Here is a 26,663-nt window from a genome sequence, read left to right as displayed (position 1 = left end):
TGTAAACACACAGCTAGTCAACGTGAGTCCCTTGTGTACGCAACACCTGTAGGAACAGTTCATAAGCTTACGGAGCGCATCTTTACAGCATTTAATACCATCAGAGGGGAGCGTGGCATCTTACGGAGAGTCGGACAAAACATGGTTCGTCGTTGCACATTATGTAACGAAGTTGGTGGTCGTCACACTGAACATTTACTCTAAAGTAGTGCAGCCACTGATTCGATGTACAGTTTGATTGTACTCTACTGTTTTGTCAATAAAACTTGTCATAAATACTGTATTCTGCTGTTTCATTCAGCATACCGACCTCATAGAACGTGCAAAGTGCAGTAGAAACTTTATACGTATCTCATTTCCGGCTGTAGGTTCCTTATATCAAAACGTTCAAAATTTCATCCTCTACAATCCCCGAATTTTTAAAACGTCATTCTGATATACCCTGTGTATGTATATACATATATTACAAACTTATTTCATTAGTAAAAGTGCATAGTTGCAAAATAATTCATTTTTATTGTTTGGGCTACAAACAGTTCAAATCCGCTACTTTTGGAGCACAACCACACTACTTTTTAACCTTCAGATCTGGCAACATGCACCTACCGTCAAACGGAGAAACTTTTCATTAATGGCGGCACTGTTGAAGAAAAGTTAGAAATGGTTACCGAATCTTTAAAATCATCTTCCAAGATGGATGATGATTCTGAATTGCTATTTTTTGATACTTTCTCCCACGAGAATAGTGAGGTATAATTTATAATTCTATTTTGAAGTGATTGTTCGTATTTTATTAGTTACGGCTTGTTGCATCTATCGTTATTAAACTCTTAATTTCTAATAGTAAATTCAACTGTTCGAGATCAAAATCAAAATAAAAAGAAGGAAAAAAAAAAGTACATTGCATATGATAAATAAGTCTGTTGATTTGTAGTTTAACGTTGTGGAAATTCATAGCATCATTGTTTATTGTTTATTGGATAGCAGCTACAGTAAATGTTATATAAGAATTTTAATGTTTGTTAGATATTTGGTGTAATCGCAACTGATGACACTTTATTTTCCCTTTCGAAAATACATCCGAGATCCTAAAATGTTCTAGTAAACTGCCCAAATTTCATATTTGAGATTTAACTACTCTCACAAGTTAAATCTTATTATAGAAATAAATCTAATAGAAAAATAAAAAATAGTTTTACTAATCAAAACATTAAATTATCAGGGCTGTTAAAAGCTTGTATGGAATCTGGATAGAGTGGGCCTCTTGCCGCTTGTTTTCTTTTTTGAACAAATGAAATACCGTATTTACTTGCATATAGGACGAGATTTTTATTCATTTTTCACTGCTTCAAAAACCTAGGTCGTCCTATATGCGCAAGCGAAAGATTCTTTGCGTTTTTGCAATAATTTTTGTTGACCCCATCATCGCATTTTTTACCGAATGCTCTCTCTCTCTCTCTGATGTTTAAAAACAAAACTGTTTTATCTGAGTCGTTTGAATTGTTCTTACGTATTGTTGGGAGTAAAGATGAATAGCAATAGGAAAAGCAAAGCTTTTGAATTGAATTCCAAATTGAAATTCCAAAACTGGCTTACTGGTCGCCAAGCAGTTCTGTTCCCTGAACACTGGGAGTCTGGTCATGGTTTTGCCTATGTCTGTAATGCCCGAATAGGAGCCAGTTACCCTTAAGACCTTCCAGAAGGCATCTCCTGAGGCAGATCACCCAATTGTTGCGTTGCCGTAACTTAACAAAACAAACAAATGAAATTCCAAAATCACACGGAAACACAATATAAGTTTTAATCCATTCCCACATGAAAACGGATGATTATTTGGAAATTGAAATTTGGTGAAACTCATAATTATAATTGCCGGAGAGTGGATTAGACTGTTAAGAATTGGCAAAAAGTTCCCGATTGTCCAGCTTTACATTAACAAATTATATTATTGATTTTACAAGATTTCCCCTTAAAGTTTAAAATCTAGTAATTTTTGCAGGACAGTGTGTGCATTTACGTGCATTTGATAATATTTTATTTGTGATTAAATGAAATAAAATTAGAATTGCGTTAATATATCTAATTTTCTTTATTTTAATTTTTAAAGTCACATCTCATCCTATATGTGAGATTGTCTTATACACGAGTAAATACGGTACATAGAATGTTTCATTATTAAATTAATAAGAGAAACAATTTAAAAGATTTTATTTTCTGTTAGCAAAAACAATATAACATTAATTTTATCCCTAAGTTTTCTCTAGGTCTGGGAAAAATTCCGTAGCTTCCCTTCCTTTCAACCCTGATTACTAAACGGTTTTGAATTACAGAAATGGGTAAATATTTAACTTTTGGTTTTACTTCTAGAAACTTGAAACTGATAATTTTATGTTTATATTGAAGTGAGGTAATTGCAGAAATAATTTATAAATTTAAAGTGAGATGATTGAACAGAAATAGAAATAATTTTAAGATCTAAAATCTGTTTCGATGTCATAAAATGAAATAAGGATTTTAAGTTTTGTATTTGATTATGGCCTTTTTTGATCACAACATGGTGAGAAATTGGGGATATCCCCTGTACAACACTGTTTCTGGTTTCATTCTAACATGGTTTGATAATTTGGGAAATTGTCTATATAAAATTTCACAATTTTTAAGTGCAAACTCCATTATTCGATATTTTTTTATGCCAATAAGCATGCTTGTCCTCTCAAATTTGCATGGATTTTACAACATTGAAATTTTTAATTTATTTTGTGCCTTTTGTCAGGTTCACTTTAATGAAAACTGATAGTACAGGTTTTTTCTTTCTTGTCCTAGCCTTACTATCAACCAGGTATTGTTGATGTTGCTTTCAGACATTAGTATTTAAGACTGTCACTGTATTCTGTTTTTATAGATTAATTGTCATATTTAGTACAGTTTATTTAAACATTTTTAGATAAACGTTGTTAAACCTTTTTTAACCATAGGTAAGTAATAATTCATAAAAGTGACAAACAAAAGACGGTGGTATCTTAGTACTTGAACTATTTTTAACTTGAAAAATTCAGTATTTGAACNTAATATTATTTTAATTTTCAGCCTTGAATATAAACAGAATGTGGATATTCAATTTCTTGTTATGGATAAGGTAAATATTGTTTTTATATGAAAAGTAAATATTTTGTAAAACTATAATCTTAAAAGAATTAGTAGATTCAAATAGTATAATACAATTATATATTAATGCTTAGAATTTAAAATAATAATCAGCATTATTTTATTTATTTCCTTTTATATATTCTAGCTGACTATTAGTGTTATCTAGTAATAAATATTTTTATTTGATTCTTATGTAAAATTTCAATAATTATTGGTGAACACATAAGTAAGGATAAATAATAATCAATGTCAATTATATTTTTGTTTCATTGAGGAAGTTGTTTTAATTTTACTGAATTTTACCATGTAGATTTTTTTATAATCTATGTGTTTGTGATATTTATTAAATTTCCTCAATAATCTTATTTAGTAATTTTTACTTTATTATTATATTTTTGTTCAGCAAAACATATTTTATACTGCATATATTTATTAGAAAATTCAGAAACTTCTACATAAATACACCAATGAACTGCATGTTCATTGGTGTATTTATGAATGTGGATTTAGGAGAGTCCTTAAATCCACATTCTTTTTATGCATAACAGTCTAATTTTTAAATAGTGAACATCAAAGGTAAAATTAAATAATATCAGTCACTTAATTTGTCTATTTAACTTTTATTTATATTTATTGTTTTAAAATTACATTGATGCACATAAAAATAATATGGACATGTAGAAAAAATAATAATGTAATTTAGGGATTTAGGATGTGCTCAAAACTTAAGTATTTTCATATTAGTACAGTGGAATCTCATTACAGCAAACTTCATAATAATGAACTTGTAGATTTTCCCTGCTCCAACTTTTATAAGAACCCATGACAAAACCTTTCAGTTGTATGAACATATTTATAATTTATAACAAATGTTTGTGTAACATTTCTTTTCTGTCACTTTCATGGTAATAGAATTACTGTAATTTTTGCTTCACTATAACAATTTCATTACACCACTTATTTCCTTTTTTTTCACTATTGCCTTTCACTGGTAAACAGTCTACTGAAGACAGTTAGAGAGCTTGGACTCAACCAATATTGCAAGTGTACTAACTTCAACAAGAGAAACAAGATAGTGGTTGAGTGGATAAAACTACTGAATCTCACCAACAGGCTGACCATGTGGAGTTTTCTATTTTTACTTTTCCAGCTGCTATATATAACAGAGGGAAAGTACGGTGATTAGTCAAAAAATGACCCCCTCCAAGATTTTTATATTTTTGAACCTAGGACACCTTGAACCATTGAGAAATGAAAAAAATTTGGGGGTAATTTCTGTATATATGGATATTAATGTGTTTGGGGGCACGATTTTGTTCATCCTCTTTGAAGCTTGATAATTCCTGTGCTTTTTGTCAAAAATTTCTGAAATTTTGCATGGAAGTTTGTTTATTGGGGGACTTATGCTAATAAATTTTGATGGTTAAAGGTCAAGAGGATGGAGAGATAATGGAGATTGTGTGTATCTCCAGTAGAGTCAGATGATTTTACCTATTATTAGCATTTATAATTTTTTTATCAAACTCATTCCTACCCTAAAAATTAAACTTTTTGCCATTTTATAATAGTTTAAAATATAAAATGTTTTTAATAAAATATGATAACAGATTGTGCCACCAAATTTTTAAATGTTGCCAGGAAACTTGAGCAATCGCATTGCTGGTTTTTTTTGTTCATGTATCTAACATCTAAATAGGGACCAATTTTCCTTAGAAAGTCCTTCTGGAAAGGTTCCATCCTTGGCAGATCACTCAAATGGTGCATACTGTTATCTATCAAACTAAACCAAATCACAAGCCATTTATGCCTTTTTTAAGTTTTTTATTTATCCTATTACTCACTTAAAGAATGAGGATAAGCTGGAATTGAAGGACATCAGAATGAGGGAAATGTCTGAAGGCTTTTTCTGGCCCATCCCTCTTTGATGCAGGAAACTAAAGCTTGGGAGGAATATGATTTGGTGGTATGAATTAAATTGAACTAAACTATGATTTGGTGGTATGAATTAAATTGAACTAAACTATGATTGAACTCAGTTATATCGAATATGGATATAACGAGCAAAATGCCATAACAATTTTAATTTTTGCATATTTCTCTACATTTTCTCATGATTAAAATGAAGAGCAAAGTTTTGGTAGCTATGCAAACATATGAGCATTCTTATTGTTCAAATAGTAAGAAATGCGATACCAAATTCTTGGAATAGATAAAACTGAAAGAGTTACTTATGATCTGCATCAATTACAAGCCTATTTATCACTTAACTTTCTTTTTGGAGATCATCTCCCTCTTTCTTGACTAGCTACTGGCCATACTTTGCTAATTTACCTAATCATCACTATAGTTGTGAAATTACCATATACTCTAGTTACAAATGAACCCTTCTATGAGAAAGATGTATATGACGAAAAGAAAATTTCTCTCAGTTTACAAAAAAATAGAAATTATTTGCCAGTTAGAATATGGTACTAAAAATGTCAAAGTGTGTAGAAAGTTCACAGTTCTTTGTCATCTTCAACAGTATCTAATTATGAAAAAATAAAACAAACATCAATTTTAAGATTTGTACATAAAAGACTGACTGAAACTGCTCATGGTAATTAGTATTATCTTTAATTACAAAAAAATAAATTGTTTAATATTAATTATATTGTAGTTTATGTAACTATTAAAAAAATACAGCATAATATAATTACATGTTTCTTTTTTAAATCAACTTATTTACAATTAAAAATTAAAGGATAGACTCCACTAATTATTAGTAATGTAGCTACAAATTTTGCCACCTGCAGGGTGCCCTCTACATGTTTGCACCCAAGGTAGCCGCTCATTTTTCCTCTGGTTACATCATTGCTATTCACTGATGTAACAAGTAATGGTTATAACAAGTAAATCTTGCCGGTCTCATAAAGTTCCTTATAACTGAGTTTGACTGTATTTTATTTTCATTAAATAAGTAAAACTTGATACAGTAAGATCCCACTTAATGCGGGGGATGCGTTCCTAGATGACAAAGCACTAAATGAAACAGCGTTAAACAAGGTCATTTTAACATAGAGTAAATAGGGATAGGGAAACACTCAACCGAAAATAGAATGTGGATTTAGGAGAGTCCTTAAATCCACATTCTTTTTATGCATAACAGTCTAATTTTTAAATAGTGAACATCAAAGGTAAAATTAAATAATATCAGTNTATATAAAAAAAACTATATTACATACAAATGTACGAACAAATAAAAACCCAGCGAAGCATGGTCCTTGCAGCTAGTAATATATAAAAATAAGAAAAATGAAGACGTTGCTGATATTTCTGACCAGGATCGACAAAAAAATTTATAAGATGATGATGATACTTTGTAAAAAGAAAATGCTCTCATTTAACTAAAATTATTATTAACACATAATACAGTGTTTTTAATTGTGATTGTTAGTTAATTATTGATTACTTTAATAAACATATTTCTCTTAGTGACAGAATAGAATAGTGTACTTTTGCTAACTTTTGAAACCTAACCATATGTTTTGCATTAATTAATAAAGCAACCTTCAGATGGCTGACGAAATTCCCAAAATCCATGTACTTCCAATTTCTGGCCTATGGAGATTTTAACATAAAGAAAAATATCAGCCTTACAAGACCACTTTTGCAGCAAAACTTGGATATGCACATTAATTTCTGGGCAACATAGGTAGCAACGTTGTCAGATTTAAGTTGTTATTTTGAATTTAAAAGAAATAATGCTTTTAACTGTGGTAATCAATACTGAAAGGGTTACAGTTTTATTTTTAACATTTTTCATTCAAGTTGGTCAATATCTCTCTTTTGTACAACTCTCACTTATATGACTTTTGTCATTGGTTTCTTTATTTAGTCATATAACTGAGAGGTCACTGTATATATTAATACATTAGAGATTTTTCTGATGTTGATATGATAGATTTGGCCATCTTTATTACAAAAGTTTCATGAGTAAACATAATGATAGATAGGGAACAATATATATTTTGAATTGGGAATCTACCTAAGAAACTGATTTGCATTAAAATTTACTCAAATGTATATTATGATGAATAAAAAATTCTGGTAAAGTTTCAGATTGATATGTAATTTTTTTTAAAACATTAAAAACCTGTTTTTTCATTTTTTTATACAGTAAATGTTTTTTAAGTCAGACTAATAGGGAAAGATCAAAGGGCGTTTCAGTTTACAAAAATCTGATGGGAATATTTTCTCTGATTACATTGAAAATGATAAGGTGGATATATATTACACTGATTTATTCTAATCAATTCTGTACAAAGTTTTATTGATTTAGAAGGTTATACTGCTGAATTTACTATTACAGAAAATGAGCTTAAAAAATTTCATGGCAGTGCAGTATACAGCAATGTATTGTCTTTAGTAACTTCTGACTACAGTAATATGATTCATGGTATTTGCTATATTGCCAAATTGAACAATTGACCATTCAAAATACAGTAATACCCCAAACTTATGCGGTAGGTGGGACCGAGTGATAACCGCGCAAGTCGGGGTATAATTTTGCAATTTGTGTAAAATCCAAGCAGGATGTATGTAAGCCAATAAATGTTCTCATTTAATCTTATCTCGTCTTTTGATTCGTTCACGGTTACAAGAAATCACCATATAGAGTCTCTCAAGTCTCCATAGATATAACAAACACAGAAATAAATAACACAAAATAAATTGTAGCTGTGTCGATTCCGCGCAACACATCCGAACATGTAAGCTGAACAATAGTGTGGGGGGGAGTGAGTAATCAAGAGTTGCATGGCGCTGAAACAAAAGATGAATCGACGAGATTTGAAAATCACGTAAGTCAAGGTATTACTGTACTTAAACTCAAATAGGAAATCTGTTTGAATTTTTTCCATATTTTTTAGTGTTTTTGATAGAAAAATTGAATGATTTAAAATATTGAACATTTTAAATGAGATAATGAAATACAGAATTTTTATGGTTGATCATTATAATACCCATTTGAATAAATTTTTTAGTCAAAATTTAATACTTTATTTGCATATAAAAAAATATATAGTAGTTTATGTTGTTGTCTTTTTTAGCATTGAATAAAAAAAATTATTTTTTTGGTATTTGGAAACATCTATAAATTTTCAATTATAGTGTTTTTGGACTAAATTAACCATGAGAATTTTGAATTTTGCTCTCACACTTGGGATCTCAAACCACTGTATAGCATAATTTCAATTTTTAAAATCATTCAAAATTTTTCCATTGAAAACATTGAAAAAATCTGAAAAAATTCAAACAGGCTTTCTAAGTGAGTATGAGTATTTTGAATGGTCAATTGTTCAATTTGGCAATGTTGTTCTAGAGATATAAAGTAAAATGTGAAAACAAGTTTTAATTTTTAAAAAAATTTAAAAAAATTACCCTCATATCTATCTAAAACTTTACTAAAATTTTTTATTCATTTAATACATATTTGAGTAAATTTTGATACATATCAGTTTCTTAGGCAACTTTCCTATTGGGATGTGGCCCTTATATTAAAACATATTTCACTAGACCTGTCAGATTGGAACTGTTTTTGCTAGGTCAGCTTACTTCATTGCTTTTTTATTCTTAATGTTGGCTTTATGTTCTTGTTTCTTGTATCTGAGAACCCTAGTTGTTATTTACAAAATAAAAACTATATCTCTAAATTATGTTATACACTTTACATTGATCAAATATCAATACACGTGGTGTCCTGTAAGTTTGGATATGTAAGTGTATGCATTGAAAATTCATAGCATTCAACATCTTAAAGAATATATTGTACAAGAGTGTCTCAGCAAATTTCATTGTATATGATCCATCGTGCGCCGGAGAAATGGAAATTTTGTCTTTACCAGTGTTTTACACAGTGGAGGACACTTTGAGCTGATTCTGTAACCATATGTTTTTTCTTGGATGGGTTCAGACTTACTAGACATCCTGCATTTATATAAAAGAAATTTATTGAATAATTATCATAAATGCAAAATCTTTTTGAATAATAGTTTATCATGATTTTTAAATCTTTTCAACATACAGAAACAACTACCTGTAGTTGACAACTCATTATGTTTATAATAAATTATTAATAAATAAAATGAGTTGTCACTTAATAGGCAGTGTAGTATCTAAATCAAGTATCTAGGTGACATTTTAAGTATAGTAGATTACATTTGCTACTTTAAATTTTTATTTCTATATACTGTATCATTATTAAGGGTTATATGACAATATTTTGTTAATTATGTTTATTTGATATTCCAACCATATATATTATCTTTATACATTCAACCAAAGATTCAAGTGAAGAGCATTTTCAAAATATTTTTTATTTTTTTATTTTATTACTCAAAAAGACACTGTGGCCAGGTTGGCCTTTTACAAGCATCTTAAAGCAAAAATCAATAAAACCAACAAAAAAAAAAGGCACGAGCTGAGAAAGAAAATTACATTCTACCTCAAGTCCAAAAATTAATTGAGAACAAATATCACTGTGGCTTAAGTTTTTTAATTTTTTTTGAAGATTTCATAACTTGAAATCTTCAAAATAAAATAAAATCATTTTATCAGAGTGAATGTCAGTTTTGTAACATTTTGCTTTATTATTATTATTATTATTATTATTATGATTTTTTTGCAAAAAAATAATATATCATAAGTTGGATGCATAAACAGAACATACAGGCTGCATGTGATCTGCCACGTAAGTTTTTTTTTAAAAAAACCTAAAAAAAAATACTTTTGTTGCAATTGACTTATTTAAATATTCATAAATACATTAGTATTATTTTAATCTAAAACCATATAATGTTTTTGTGTTTAAAATAGTTTTTGAACTATTGGCAAATATGTTTGTTTAATGTCTGTATGAGTATATTTTAGTTATAATACTGTGGCTGTTTAAAAGTGGTTTAATATATTTAATATAATGTGACTTGATGCAATACTTAAGATTGCACTGTACATTCTTGCTTTGGGATGATTTATTTTTAATATTTTTTGCATTAATTGAGTTTATTTAAATTATAAGTAATTTATTATAGTAGAACATGAGTCCTGATTAACAGAGGTTCTGCACTATCCAAGGCAAACTTGCAGTGAATACATTATATATATTGTAATAGGAATATGTAATATTGTAAAAGGAAGTTTAAAATGATAACATATATTAACTTTAACATGAGACAAATTATACATATTAAAATATAACTACAATAATACACAATTTAATGCTTAAAACTGTTATATGTATTAGCTGTATAATAAATGTTGTTCTTGCATCTATTTTGCATTATATCTTGGAACCTCACTGATAAAAAATTGTGAAATTTGGCAGGAGTATTTTTTGTGTTTGGGACATTGCTACTATTACATTTTAGAGATTATAAGTCAAGGGAGAGATGGAAGGGTTAATGCATCATAACTTGAGTGGGGTCAAACTTAATGAAAATTTTAGTTCAAAATAAAATTGAAGATAGTCTTTTTAAGAAGGAACCACCATTTATTCACTTCTAGAATACAAACTTTTAACAACATTGAAAGGAACATTGAAAGTGAATAAATGGTGGTTTCTTCTTAAATAGATGTTATCTTTAATTTTATTTTTAAACATAATTCCCATCTGACAGAATTCTACAATTGGAAATTATACTTGTTATTGGCATTTATAATTTAAAAAAAAAAAACACCCTCCCCTAGAAGTAAGGCTTTAGCCTTGAAAATGGTAGAATATCTATACTGGAGTACTGTAACAAATGCACATATCTATAAGCCTTTTACCAGTGTGCATTTTATCGCACTATACAATAAAGTTACAAACAATTCAAAGTGTATTTCTTAACAACTTTGAATCAAAGCGCATTCCATTAGGGGATCGTTACCTGAAGAAGAACTGTAACGGTTCGAAAATGTTTGTAACTTTATTGTATAGTGTGATGAAATGCACACCGGTAAAAGGCTTATAGATATGAGCTTTAGCCTTATTATAATAATTAATATTATGCAAATTATTTTTAAATAAAATCTTAATAGATGGTACCACGTTTAAAAACTTAAAAGAATATTCAACTTTTTAAACTTAAATATTCTTTTTGAAAAATAAAGTAATTTCTAATAATTCAATGAAATTACTTTTACTAATATACTATATCCACATTTCCTGGCAGTTAAAATTCTGAAAAAAATTAAATTAAAAATAATATAAAATATATATAAAATAATTTATTCAATTTTTTCAGAACTTACTTCTTTTAGGCTTTTATTATTAAAATTTTATGTTATAATATGTGCAATTACTTATTGTGGCAAAAACAATTTTTACTTCACACTGGATTGTTATATGGGAGAGAAATCACACCTAACTGACATTAAAAACATGTATGTATTAAAAAATTGTCAGTACTTTCCAAGACATACAGCCTTCATCATCAGGCAAAAATTGAGCACAAATTTTAAATCTAAGAATAGAACATAAATGCAATATTTCTTTTTTAAATTAAATAAAGGCACAAGGTTGGAATATCAAATATTCAATAAAAATTAGAACAGTCTAATAAAAATACTTTGTATTTGGGGACTTATATCTTTGTTGATAATTTTGCATGCATCTTATTTTTATTAGACTGTTCTAATTTTTATTGAATATTTTGATATTCCAGCCTTGTGTCTTTATTTAATTTAAAAAATTGATCTTACTAAAATTAAGATGCATCTGAAAAATTGAAATTTGCTTTTTTATCTCTGGTATTTGGTAATGTATTAAAGTAATATATTAATGAAAATGATTTTGGTGATTTAAATATTTATAAATTATGTATTAGAATTAAAGTGAAGAACAAGTAATTTATAAACTTTTTTTACAATTTTAAATATTTAGGAGTTAAATTTGGATCTTGTTCAGTTTCCTCGTCCTGTTTATATTCATGAAATTAGAATCATACCTTTAGGAGCAAGAGTTCAAGCTGATTTTCCTGGAGGACATAGACTTGGGTAAGAATTGAATAGAAATTATGACTATGTTAATAATTTTACTACTAATTTTAAATTTTCATTTCCTAGGATATAATCTTTTAATATATAAGTTGAGCATACATACACTAAGAACTGTTGTTTAAAATTTAAAATTCAATAATATGCTTTGGTTTGAAAATCTGGTATTTTTTAATATAAATATTTATTGATCATGTAACAAATAATTTATGTTTTCATTATGATTAAAGCATAATCAATATATTTTTTATATACTATAAAATTTGATTATGCTTAATTATAATTTAATGTAATGAATATTTATATTTATATAACTACTATAAAAGGAAGTAAAATATAAATTTATTACTACTATTCCATATTCTATAAAATTTTTGATTCTATAAAATTTGACCAATGGCATCACTTATATGAGATATATTTAACAAAAATAATAACTCATTTCAGTATTATTTAAGGGTTGATGTACTGATTATATTTAAATTAATTCATTGTCAGTTTGGTAAGCATTTCATATGTCTCTAGTGCAGTATAGTATATCTGTAAGACCATGCATTAATATATTGGTTAAAAGAAACATTAATAAACTATTTACCAGATCAGGCTTAAAGTTAACATCATAAAGGCAAATAATAGAATATTAATATGAAATATAAATGAATATTCATCAGTTCTGAAGGCTCCAGGATTGTTCCACAAAACCAAAATGTCTCAGAACTGTTCATATTTAGAATCATACAAACAAATGAGCATCTTATAATCAGTATATTGCTTTTCTTAGTCAGTTTTTTTCTTTTCTCATATTTTAATCAATATTTTTATTCAGATGGTGTTTTTATTTTTTTATCAGCCAAAAATTACTTTTAATTGATTATTAAATTTTTAAATTTATAATGTACAGACTACAAAAATATTATGTAATATAAATATTCTAAATTAATTAATATTAAAAAACAACTTTTAAATATCTTCATATTATTTATCAAAGTTCAATCACCCATGACTGACAAACATTTGAGTAAAACTATTAGTTACAAAAAGTAGGACAAAAGAAGAGATATTAAACAAAATATCAAAAATTTCAATTTTTTTTTTTTTTTTAATGGAAATGCTTCTATTTCTGCTTTAAATCTGTCAGAAGAATCTGCCAGTTTCAAAAGTACTAAATATTTTGGAACAGTTGCAGACCCAAATTCAAGAATTATTAATCTTGGGGAAAGCTGAGTTGAACAGATAAAAAAAAATTTTTAATGCAAATTCAATAAAATTACCACCTATGTGACTGCTAATTCACAAGTAATATAGAAATAGAAGACAACATAATATTCAAATAAATTTTATTTAGGAAAATATTTTTGGAAAATTTACTAGTGTTTCTTTTACTTTCGGGGATGCCAGGGCCCCTTAGCTCATCCCCTGAGTACACCACTGTTTTGGAACCATTAAATGAAATAGAAGAAACAATGAAAAGTGAAAAGTCATGAATAAAATAAATTTTAGAAGAAATGGAATCTGCAGAATTTTGTTTAAATTTCTATACTATCATGAATGAGGAGGGGCTAGGCCTTAAGCATTGGAGAGCCCTTTACTAAATTTTTCTTAAGATACTAAAATATCTAGTTAAACCACTGATGAAGATATTCAACTCTTTTTGTAATATGTTGATGATGATAAAATATGTGTTTTGCATATTAACATAGTTATGACCATATGCTTGTATTGCTGTGGCTAGTAGGAGTTGCTAGAGATGACAGCATTAAACTGGTGGTATATTCCAAACCTTAAACTATGGCTACTGTGAAAAATTTGAAGTTTAAAAAGGAATTTATTTGTTGACTAGTTTTATACTCTACAGTGAATTTAATGGTAGGATATATTTTATTTAGAATATGAGCAAAGTCATTAAACTCATCTAACAATCTTTCCCATGATATGAGTATGTCATGTACATATCACAAATATAATACGAGATAATTTATTGTGATGGGAAGTTCAAAAATCTTGCATTCTAAATTTTTCACTAATATTTCTTCTAAGACTGATGATGATAGGGATCCCATTGGGAAGCCTTGTTTTTGTAAATAGATCATATTATTGAATGTGGAATAATTGTTATTAACAAGAAGCTAAATTGCGTCCTAACCCATAAAACAATTTAATAGAAAACCTTTGTTTATCATCATCATTTTTGTAAGCATACTAACCTCAAATAATTGCCCTCTAAGACTGTTAGTCAAAGAATGCATTCCAGCTACTTGTACAATTTAGAAAGAACTTTGAGTTCCTATGGAAGGTATTATACAATTATCTGTTTGTCTGTACTTTGTCCAAAAATGCAAAAAAAAAAATTGTATCTAATTTGTATAGGTATTCTTTATCTGATTTCCACTTTTGTAAAATTTGTTATTTTTTTATTTCCTTCTGTTTTCATATTTGAGTTCTTTATGCTCACCCTCCCCAAAAAAGAGAGCTATTTCTGATGATATTTCGTAATTTTCAAAAATATTTGAATTTATTAACTTTATTGAAATATATATTAAATTATTACCAGAAACTGAGTTAAATTTTCTTATTTTATATACATAGTGGTGTACACATAAGTCAATAAGATCAATGATTCTTCAAATTGATGATTTGCAAATGATTAATTGGTACATCTCTAGCAATGGTGTTAACATTTCTGATAATGGATTGAATGATTTAAAAATGCTTAAATGTTCTTTGTGTGCATACTTTTATGCTTTGTAATGTTCTGCTTTCATTAAATCATTATTTTTGATTTTTGCATTTATAAAATTATTTATATATATTGGGAAAGTATAAAAATTTTACTTAATTTATTTTAACAGGGCTACAAATCCTTCAACTTTTCAACTTGAATTTTTTGTTAATGATTTAAGTACAATTGGTGCTTGTACTTTCAAAAAATTAGGAAAGTAAGTATAATAAATAATATGTTAAATTGATGTATTACTTTCTCTTCAATTAAATTTATATCATAATATTATTTTAATTTTCAGCCTTGAATATAAACAGAATGTGGATATTCAATTTCTTGTTATGGATAAGGTAAATATTGTTTTTATATGAAAAGTAAATATTTTGTAAAACTATAATCTTAAAAGAATTAGTAGATTCAAATAGTATAATACAATTATATATTAATGCTTAGAATTTAAAATAATAATCAGCATTATTTTATTTATTTCCTTTTATATATTCTAGCTGACTATTAGTGTTATCTAGTAATAAATATTTTTATTTGATTCTTATGTAAAATTTCAATAATTATTGGTGAACACATAAGTAAGGATAAATAATAATCAATGTCAATTATATTTTTGTTTCATTGAGGAAGTTGTTTTAATTTTACTGAATTTTACCATGTAGATTTTTTTATAATCTATGTGTTTGTGATATTTATTAAATTTCCTCAATAATCTTATTTAGTAATTTTTACTTTATTATTATATTTTTGTTCAGCAAAACATATTTTATACTGCATATATTTATTAGAAAATTCAGAAACTTCTACATAAATACACCAATGAACTGCATGTTCATTGGTGTATTTATGAATGTGGATTTAGGAGAGTCCTTAAATCCACATTCTTTTTATGCATAACAGTCTAATTTTTAAATAGTGAACATCAAAGGTAAAATTAAATAATATCAGTCACTTAATTTGTCTATTTAACTTTTATTTATATTTATTGTTTTAAAATTACATTGATGCACATAAAAATAATATGGACATGTAGAAAAAATAATAATGTAATTTAGGGATTTAGGATGTGCTCAAAACTTAAGTATTTTCATATTAGTACAGTGGAATCTCATTACAGCAAACTTCATAATAATGAACTTGTAGATTTTCCCTGCTCCAACTTTTATAAGAACCCATGACAAAACCTTTCAGTTGTATGAACATATTTATAATTTATAACAAATGTTTGTGTAACATTTCTTTTCTGTCACTTTCATGGTAATAGAATTACTGTAATTTTTGCTTCACTATAACAATTTCATTACACCACTTATTTCCTTTTTTTTCACTATTGCCTTTCACTGGTAAACAGTCTACTGAAGACAGTTAGAGAGCTTGGACTCAACCAATATTGCAAGTGTACTAACTTCAACAAGAGAAACAAGATAGTGGTTGAGTGGATAAAACTACTGAATCTCACCAACAGGCTGACCATGTGGAGTTTTCTATTTTTACTTTTCCAGCTGCTATATATAACAGAGGGAAAGTACGGTGATTAGTCAAAAAATGACCCCCTCCAAGATTTTTATATTTTTGAACCTAGGACACCTTGAACCATTGAGAAATGAAAAAAATTTGGGGGTAATTTCTGTATATATGGATATTAATGTGTTTGGGGGCACGATTTTGTTCATCCTCTTTGAAGCTTGATAATTCCTGTGCTTTTTGTCAAAAATTTCTGAAATTTTGCATGGAAGTTTGTTTATTGGGGGACTTATGCTAATAAATTTTGATGGTTAAAGGTCAAGAGGATGGAGAGATAATGGAGATTGTGTGTATCTCCAGTAGAGTCAGATGATTTTACCTATTATTAGCATTTATAATTTTTTTATCAAACTCATTCCTACCCTAAAAATTAAACTTTTTGCCATTTTATAATAGTTTAAAATATAAAATGTTTTTAATAAAATATGATAACAGATTGTGCCACCAAATTTTTAAATGTTGCCAGGAAACTTGAGCAATCGCATTGCTGGTTTTTTTTGTTCATGTATCTAACATCTAAATAGGGACCAATTTTCCTTAGAAAGTCCTTCTGGAAAGGTTCCATCCTTGGCAGATCACTCAAATGGTGCATACTGTTATCTATCAAACTAAACCAAATCACAAGCCATTTATGCCTTTTTTAAGTTTTTTATTTATCCTATTACTCACTTAAAGAATGAGGATAAGCTGGAATTGAAGGACATCAGAATGAGGGAAATGTCTGAAGGCTTTTTCTGGCCCATCCCTCTTTGATGCAGGAAACTAAAGCTTGGGAGGAATATGATTTGGTGGTATGAATTAAATTGAACTAAACTATGATTTGGTGGTATGAATTAAATTGAACTAAACTATGATTGAACTCAGTTATATCGAATATGGATATAACGAGCAAAATGCCATAACAATTTTAATTTTTGCATATTTCTCTACATTTTCTCATGATTAAAATGAAGAGCAAAGTTTTGGTAGCTATGCAAACATATGAGCATTCTTATTGTTCAAATAGTAAGAAATGCGATACCAAATTCTTGGAATAGATAAAACTGAAAGAGTTACTTATGATCTGCATCAATTACAAGCCTATTTATCACTTAACTTTCTTTTTGGAGATCATCTCCCTCTTTCTTGACTAGCTACTGGCCATACTTTGCTAATTTACCTAATCATCACTATAGTTGTGAAATTACCATATACTCTAGTTACAAATGAACCCTTCTATGAGAAAGATGTATATGACGAAAAGAAAATTTCTCTCAGTTTACAAAAAAATAGAAATTATTTGCCAGTTAGAATATGGTACTAAAAATGTCAAAGTGTGTAGAAAGTTCACAGTTCTTTGTCATCTTCAACAGTATCTAATTATGAAAAAATAAAACAAACATCAATTTTAAGATTTGTACATAAAAGACTGACTGAAACTGCTCATGGTAATTAGTATTATCTTTAATTACAAAAAAATAAATTGTTTAATATTAATTATATTGTAGTTTATGTAACTATTAAAAAAATACAGCATAATATAATTACATGTTTCTTTTTTAAATCAACTTATTTACAATTAAAAATTAAAGGATAGACTCCACTAATTATTAGTAATGTAGCTACAAATTTTGCCACCTGCAGGGTGCCCTCTACATGTTTGCACCCAAGGTAGCCGCTCATTTTTCCTCTGGTTACATCATTGCTATTCACTGATGTAACAAGTAATGGTTATAACAAGTAAATCTTGCCGGTCTCATAAAGTTCCTTATAACTGAGTTTGACTGTATTTTATTTTCATTAAATAAGTAAAACTTGATACAGTAAGATCCCACTTAATGCGGGGATGCGTTCCTAGATGACAAAGCACTAAATGAAACAGCGTTAAACAAGGTCATTTTAACGTAGAGTAAATAGGGATAGGGAAACACTCAACCGAAAATAAAAAAAATTTTACTTTAATTTTAAGTTATTTTTATATTAATTTGTATAATAATATATGTTAAATAACACATAAACATATATTATTATACATTTCTGTGTGTATATTAATAAGTTCACTTTTTATATTAATAGTTCATTTTTTGTGACAAAGACCCTGACTTTTCTGAAATTTTTGTTTTTTGCAATAAAGTCCTGAAGTTTCATTTGTCACTTTTATCTTTCCTTAAGTAAATGTTGGTAGCAGAAGATCACAACCAAAATGCCTTGTTTTGCTTTTGTGTTCCTTTCAAAATCTGGATCATTCACTACAATTTGATCAACGATTTCGGTTATTGTTACCAAACTTTTACTAAGGAAATCTGTAGAGAAATTTTTTAGATTCTTCATTTTCAGAATCACTATTTTCCAGTTCTATGTGGATTACTTGTTTTGCCAGTTCTTGAAGGTCATCATTGATAAGACTCTCACCAGAAACCTGTGGTAACTCCTCAATATCCTGTTTGTCTATATCTCTTAGTCCTGCTGTATCGATTAGGTTGAGTTTGATCAACCTAAAGATACAGCGATAGGCTCTTCTCTTTGAGAATCGCTTGTATCTTTAGGTATCGCTGTATCTTGGATCCTATCGCTGTATTCTTGGATACCTCCAGCTATAACTTCTTCCACACTTTGTTCGTACATTTATCAGTTAATTCTTGCCAAGCGAAGTTGATATTTTCTATGGCATCCATGATAATATATTTTTTCCAAAATTGCACCAAACAAACATAGATTTAAAGAAAGTACACCTTTTTCCATCTTTTGCTGATTGGTTTGCGTTCACAAATAATCGTATTATATACAAATCAATGAAATGCTGCAATCATTTAAATCAAAATTTTGAGCCTGTTTTTTAGGCTTTGAGCAGACCGCGTTATATCAAATCAGCATTAAGCGGGGTCTTACTATATAAGTAATATATAACATCTTTTTTACATTATCGACTTTATATTTAACTTGCTTGACAATAATTTATACACATTTTTCATTCCAACAAACTTTTAGTTTAACAAACATTTTTTGGGGGTCCTTTTAAATTAATTATAATGAGATTCTATTGTACATTTGAATGCAATTTTTGTCATTTTTCTTAAAAACGTGATGAAAAAAAATGTATTTCTTATGTTAGCTCATTGAAAATACAATAAAAATATGAATTATTTAAATATAAATAATTTTAGTTATTGAAATGTAATATTTATTATTTCGTGAAATTTATTTATTTTTTTAAATGTATAAAACAAAAATAATATTTTGTTTTTAGATTCCAACAGATGGTCTTGTGCTTAGAGGATGGTATTGTACAATTACATTGGCTGTATATGGTATGCTAACAAAAGTTTGCAAAGAACGATCTTCACCACCACCACCTCCTCCACCACCTCAAACTAATCTTAGATCACAACCAATTGGTAACTTAGTTTTATAAATTATTAATTTTTTCGTAAAGAATATAATCAAAATTAACTTTGATGAAAGTAGTTGATTTCACTTCTGGTTGTTGATTGATATTTTGAATATGTTTCTTTGCTTATGGATTCACATTATAGAGATTATTTCTTGTATTACTGTCTTATTATCATGCTTTTGTTTTAGTACAAAATAGAAATTTTTTAGAGTTATGTTGGAGAAAACTACAGTAGTACAGTAGAGCATCGATTATTCAAAACAATTTGGGACTGGGGTTGTTCAGATAACTGATCATGTATGAAAAAATATATTGATTTATTTCATGTTGAAATTTTTCTCCATTGCATGTCGCTTTGCATTGAATTTTTGTCAATGTTAAGCTTAACAAAATTTTTTTTAATAATAATCATGGCTATTGTATTGTTAAAAATTATTTCTCTATTTTCCACAAACAAAATAAATATATTGAAAAATATAAAAACAATAAAAAAATTATATTTCAGAAGTTAATCTAGTATCAAAAACATTCCGATTCAGCACGACACACGTCCTGACACAGTCCTCAGAAAAACACCAAACAAAACAAGCAAAGTTCACCACCCACAATGGCGAAAAAAAGGCACGTTCAAATACTGGCGCATCTTTAGGTACCCTCTCATGTATACCAGTGCTGCCAACTAAAACACACACACCAACAAAAATGATATTGGAGTAGCCCAAGACATAGCCAAATATTGAAGTACCACAGACAGCACTAGCAGAAATTTGAATTTGCAGACTGGGACGCTTTCAGTTAACCAATGCTTCAGTTGATCGGTATTCGAATAATCGATGCTCTACTGTACTATTTATTAGTAAAACTTTCATTTATATTAATAAAATTTACTCTGATAAGCTAATTTTTTAGTAAAAGACTATTTTGTTAGTAAAAGTTACATTATTTGAATCTACTTCAAGTATTTTCTCTGCTACTTCAATTCTTCTTCACAAGGATATTTCAAAATGCAATAAATTCTATTTCCCCTTTACTAAATTGTGTCATCTACACTTTACTAATTCTTGCCACATCAAAATACTAAACTTGACAAGACATCTGACTTATTGCACTGTGTTTCTTATTTTGTCCAAATTTTATCTTATAAGTATTTTAATGGATTTTTTTTATTAACATATTTTCCCTTTGCATGCCAATAAAATTTACTACACTTGTGTGCAAAACTTAAGCAGCAATTGTTTTTTTTTTGCCATAACTCTGCAAGAAATCATTTGGGAGACATGAAATTCAGAATACAGAGACAGTATTTTATACTTAAAGGATGAAGAAAGCATACTAGTGCAAAAATGAATAGAATGCATACAGTATGGAATCAAAGCCTCCTTTTTGTAGTCTTGCATTACATGTACTTACTGCACACATTCTATATGCCGTCACATCACCTGTGATGTCTTCTTCCTGAATATGAACCACCTTTCTACCGACTTGGGTGTTCACTGTACTGATTGCAACAAGCCTTTCTCTACAATTTCATGACTGTCTGCTTAAAAATTACATTGTTGTTTAAGTTTTGCACACCAGTGTAGAATAATTTATGCATTGCTGTACCTAACTTTCATCTTAATTCTTAATAGGCATTTAATCTCAATCTTAGTGGGCATTTGTTTTTCTTCTGCATGATTAATGCCATATTGCTTTTAGAAAACTGTCTTTATTTAGATTTCAGTCAATTTACAATATTGTGTACAAAGATGTCATGCTAGCTTAGTTATATTTTTTTTTTAACTTTTTATCTTGTGATCAGAGAATCGGCACCTCTTTAGTGCCTCGTCAGTACCAACTCCACTGTGTCTTCTAGGATAGACACAAAACATTAACAGCCGCATATTCAGAATTTGCACGAGCAGTCACGTGCGTGGGCGATCAGATTCGAGATGGCAGAGGATTGAGAAACGGATCGGAAGTGAATCACTTGGATACAAGGTTAACAACTAAAATAACCAATTTAATTCAACAAAAACGGAATACATAGCTCTATGCTGTCGAATAACGGTCAAGAGAGAGAGAGAGAGTTTATAAGAAACCACGAGTTGGTATAGATACCTTTGATGCACTTAATTGTGCAGATTTCTGATCACTGACTTTCAGTCGGTTGGAGTGGTTGGGGAGGCATTAATTTTTCTTTTGCTTGGATGGCGGTCAAACCAATGGAAAACTGAAGGATATAATAATTCGGGGAGTTCGAAGGTGTCAAAAAATACAGAGTATGAAATCCTTGATAGCCTGGACAACAATAATACCTCTTCTTTTTTTCAGGGCACTTGGTTGATGTGCTCGTGAACTTTCAACAACCCCTTGTTCTTCAGTTACTCCTTTTATACTTCCAAATCACATTATCCTTTTTCATCAATCGTGAATTTTTGCTATTAGTTCCCAGTGACACATTTGATGAGTTCCCTGGGAAAGGAAATGACTCCGGAGAGAGATGCGATCATTCTCCAGTAATAAGAATGGGAAAAATTTGAAAGACAAAAATTGAATTTTCTGTCCAAATTTTTGTCAAGTCTGACTCTCACAATATGATTTATTCTGTAATTGATTTTCCTGTAACTTGTATCTAATTGTCAACTTGTTTTAAAATTAACATGTTAACTGCTGCCTGTAATATGATACTTTGTTTATTTGGGGGCCTCAGTTAAAAAAATCAGATATTTAATATTTTTTTTTAAATTTTAAACAGAAGGGTAGTTATATAACAGTAAGTGGGGTGAAGTTAAAAGAAAAAAAAAAGAATGTTGACCAGAAGTCGGATGGCCTAGAGAGAAAAAGGCCCTAACAGGAGGCCCTAAGATGAGGCCCTATTTATTTTACAATCCTCTGTAATTACATCTGCTGTCTAATTACATGTTTCTAAAGCAGGTGTCAAGACATTTGCAGGTTAAAGTATATGTGTGACAATAAACAGTAGGGGTGTCGAATTACATACTTAGTATATTTTCTTTGCAATATTACTTACTTTAATAAAATAATAGAATTAAACTAGTCTTTGATATGTTTCTTCTTTTTTTCTTAACTGTTTACTATTAAAAAAACACTATCAAATGCAAAATAGTTTTTTATTAAAAAACATTATGACTGCTGGCTGTCCAATTTGTTAATCTGTGAGGCAAATTCTTAGATAGATGCAGCACAATTTGCATGATATGTATCAAGCAGAGATAATGTATTACATTTTTGGATCTATAATTCTATTGTGATATTCTAAGTACAGTTTTTTTTAAATTTTGCTATAATAATAAATAATTTTCTAATTATAAAACAAAAGACAGTTTTATTAGTTAGGTTTAATATCAGAAACAATGTGATATTTTGGTAATTTTTCAATCCTTGACTGATAATTTCTATCTTATAAAATTTGTAAGTATAAAATGGTTCAAGAACATTTAGTATTCTATATATATTAATAAGTAATATATGCAGCTGTTTATTATTATTTGTTATATATTTAATGTAAATAATATATTTTCAGAATTAAGGCCCGTAATCCCACCTTTGGAATTTGAATGTCCTCCAGTGAAACCTGTAGGAGTGCCTATGTCTGACTGGGAGCATCAGCAAATTCTTAAACCTGTTGTTGAGCCACCTCCGCCACCTGTTCGTGCTCATCCTCCTCCTCCACCACCAACTGTAGTAGAAAGTTCTCATTATACTGAACCTCTTCCTGTTGTTCGTACTGAACAGTGTCCTCCATCTTTTGTTGAACATGCACCATCAACAGTTTATGTTGAGCCACAAACAATAGCATATCCTGAACATTTAAGTGGTTCACTTTCTGGAAATCATGGTGCACCACCACCTCCACCACCTCCACAATCATCTTATCCTCCTTATGATGTTCCTTACACAAAAACTTGGTCTTCTCAAGATGATTCTTACCCAAGAGAAACAGAATCCTATGATAGACAGGTTTACAGCAGACAAGATGCAAAAGTTTATGGAGGATCAGGTATTGGTGTACATCCTATGTGGGAGCATCAAGAATTAAGAAATTCTCAAGATATGTCAGATAGATCAATTTATTCACATGAATCTGTACATGATCATAAATCCACGTTTCTCAGAGAAAAGGAAACTGAACCAAAAGATCGAGACAGGGATAGAAATTGGGAAAAAGATCGTGATATTCATCCAGAGTATAAAGATGATGATAGACAAAGTAGGAGTTCTGGTAGAGATTCAAAGAGACGTGATAGAGATCATAAAAGTAGAGATTCAAATTGGGAAAGACAATCACAGGAAGTATCAGATAGGTATCCCAGAGACAGAGAAAAAGAACGTGATAGAAGTCGAGATTCTGGTATAAGGGAACGTGACAAGGATAAAGACAGAGAAAGAGATCGTGATAAAGACCGTGCTAGAGATAGACCGAAGGAAAGAGAACGATTTCGTGATTCCATAAGAGATAAAGGATCTGGTTCAAGATCTAGAGATTCAAGTAGAGAAAGTCATGACAGACAAAGATCAGATTTAAATAGAAAAGCATCACCATTACCATCATCATCATCTCCAAAATCATATAGACCAAGAACTCCTCAGTCTCCCATATCAGTTGAAACTGAAAAAACATCTGCTTGTGGTCCAAGAACTCCAAAAGAAGATGAACCTGGTGAATTAGTAGATGAAACAGTTTCAGAAGATGCCGTTGCTGAAGATTTATTTGAGCCACTTACACCAGATCCTTTGCCTTGTGAACAATATACTTTGTCTGATGGAGAAATAATAGAAGGAAACCTGGAAGATGATGATGTATATGAAGCAATAGTTAGTGAAGAAGAAGATATGTCTGATGTTGATGAAAGAGTTATTGACATGGTAAAAATTTATATCTAACAATAAATTTTATTAGAATTTTAGATTTTTTTTAATATAGTAAAATCTGTGTAAACTGAAATTGCACAATACAAAATATTTTTTACTGTTTGACAGGTAATTTTGAACAGGTTTTAGTACAGTAGAGCGTCGTTTATCCGAATCAATTGGGGACTGGGGTTGTTTGGATAACCAATTATGTACGAAAAAATATATTAATTTATCCCGTGTTGAAATTTTTCTCCGTTGCGTGTCGCTTTGCGTTGAATTTTCGTCGATGTTAAGCCTAACAAAGACTATTGTATCGTTAAAAATTATTTTTTTATTTTGTACAAACAAAATAAATATATTGAAAAATATAAAAACAATAAAAAATTATACTTCAGAAGTTAATTGAGTATCAAAAACGTAAAATATTTGAGTAGCCGAAGACATAGCCAAAGATTACAGGCCACAGCACTGGCGAAAATTTAAATTTGTTGACTGAAATTCCTTCGGATAACCGACGTTTCAGATAAACGACGCTCTACTGTATATTTTACCTTTTTTTTTTTTATCTTCATTATATTTATGGTAAAATCACTTTTACATTCATAAAAAAAACTTGTATCAATAGTCTTAAATTAATCCAAAATGATTTCAAACTAAAGATGGGAATATTTGGATGCAAGAATTCAAGTAAAAAAGGTTTTGTTTCCAAGAACTTGTACTAGGTATTTGAATACTTTTCAAATGCAATCCTTATACGGCTTGCACATATTGCGATGAGAAATTTTGCTCACACCTCTCTTCTGTATACAATGCGTAAACACTCTGATGATGTTCCCATCCACTTGTCAGCATTCAACACCCTCTTGACAGTCTCCCTATCTCAATGCCATCACAATAAATGCACACTGCCTTATGAGCCCATATGATAGTAAGCCAATTCAAGTACCAAAAACTGATGTCTCATTCTGCCATCGGAAATTCTAATCACATTACAATAATACAGTGACTAAATTATTCTGTGATCTGACTTTTTCAGGAATTTTAACACAGTAATTATCTGTTTACTTCAATTGCTGTAATTATCAACATGTTAATCAATTTGTTTTTGAATACTTGATATTATTTAGTTTCTATCTACTCTATAGTTTGTACAATGCAAATTGTTAGCAATGTGTTATGCTGTATTATGCTGAGCACAGTTTGTCATGCTTTATTCTGGAGGTTTTTACTCATTTGTCTACAAGTGGAATCTTGATTTTCTTCTTTATTTAAGTTAAAATTTTTGTACCCAGAAACTTCTTCTGTTTCTGCATTGGTCAAGTTTCAGGCTTATAAAATTTAACAAAGAAAATTGTTTAATTTCAAAAAATTTTTGAGTGAGTTTCAAAGTTTGTGAGTGAACGTAAGCTCTGATACACATTTAAATGAAAGGATGTGAAACAAATATAAAATTTGAACATTTCTAACATTTAAAGAATATTGTCATCAGGAATTTATGATGGAACTAGAGTGTATAACAAAAAAAAAACTTAAATTTTAAGAAGTTTTATGTAAACTTCTTAATGGTGATTTTAATTACAGAGTAGTAACTTATACAAAGTAATGAGGGAAATAGCTTTATGCTTGAATATAAAGTTGATATTAGCATATTTAATTATATACAATCAAGAGGCACTATGTTTCCCAAACTTTTCTAACTACTGCCCCCTTTTTTGTTTGTATATTTCTTATATATATGTGTGTGTGTAAATTTTTGTTTTCTAATGAATTTTTGTCCCCTTTGTCTTTCAACACCCCTACTACCACTCTCAATGAGGTAGAAGACTCAAGGGAGCATTAGAAGGCAATCACTTTGGGAATCACTGATCTATATTATGTAGTTGAATCAGTGGTCCAGGAATGTTAGAATTGAAGTGTTTACTGAGTTTACTTTCAGGATTAAAAGAATTTTTCAAATAAAAGGAAATTTTGGATACGTTATTATTATCAAAAATTTTTTGTTGTCCTACAAAGGAAGATATC

General features: G+C 29.0%; 1 protein-coding gene across 1 annotated transcript in view; it reads left to right on the top strand.

The window, feature by feature from the left end:
- The first annotated feature begins 594 nt into the window (after positions 1-594).
- LOC111640317 (protein virilizer homolog) overlaps positions 595-26,663 on the top strand; it is a 151,517-nt gene continuing 125,448 nt past the window's right edge. Inside the window, exons 1-6 of the mRNA XM_023386325.1 lie at positions 595-750; positions 12,050-12,162; positions 15,012-15,098; positions 15,183-15,231; positions 19,641-19,788; positions 23,311-24,653. Coding sequence (XP_023242093.1) covers positions 661-750; positions 12,050-12,162; positions 15,012-15,098; positions 15,183-15,231; positions 19,641-19,788; positions 23,311-24,653 — 1,830 coding nt within the window. The 5' untranslated portion in view covers positions 595-660. The remainder of the gene's footprint in view (positions 751-12,049; positions 12,163-15,011; positions 15,099-15,182; positions 15,232-19,640; positions 19,789-23,310; positions 24,654-26,663) is intronic.

This window comes from Centruroides sculpturatus, unplaced genomic scaffold (assembly GCF_000671375.1).
Source record: "Centruroides sculpturatus isolate CEXI.00-Female unplaced genomic scaffold, Cexi_2.0 scaffold1358, whole genome shotgun sequence".
NCBI classification, from domain to species: domain Eukaryota; kingdom Metazoa; phylum Arthropoda; class Arachnida; order Scorpiones; family Buthidae; genus Centruroides; species Centruroides sculpturatus.
Note: the sequence above shows the minus strand (reverse complement) of the source record. Positions and strands in the feature narration are given on the sequence as shown.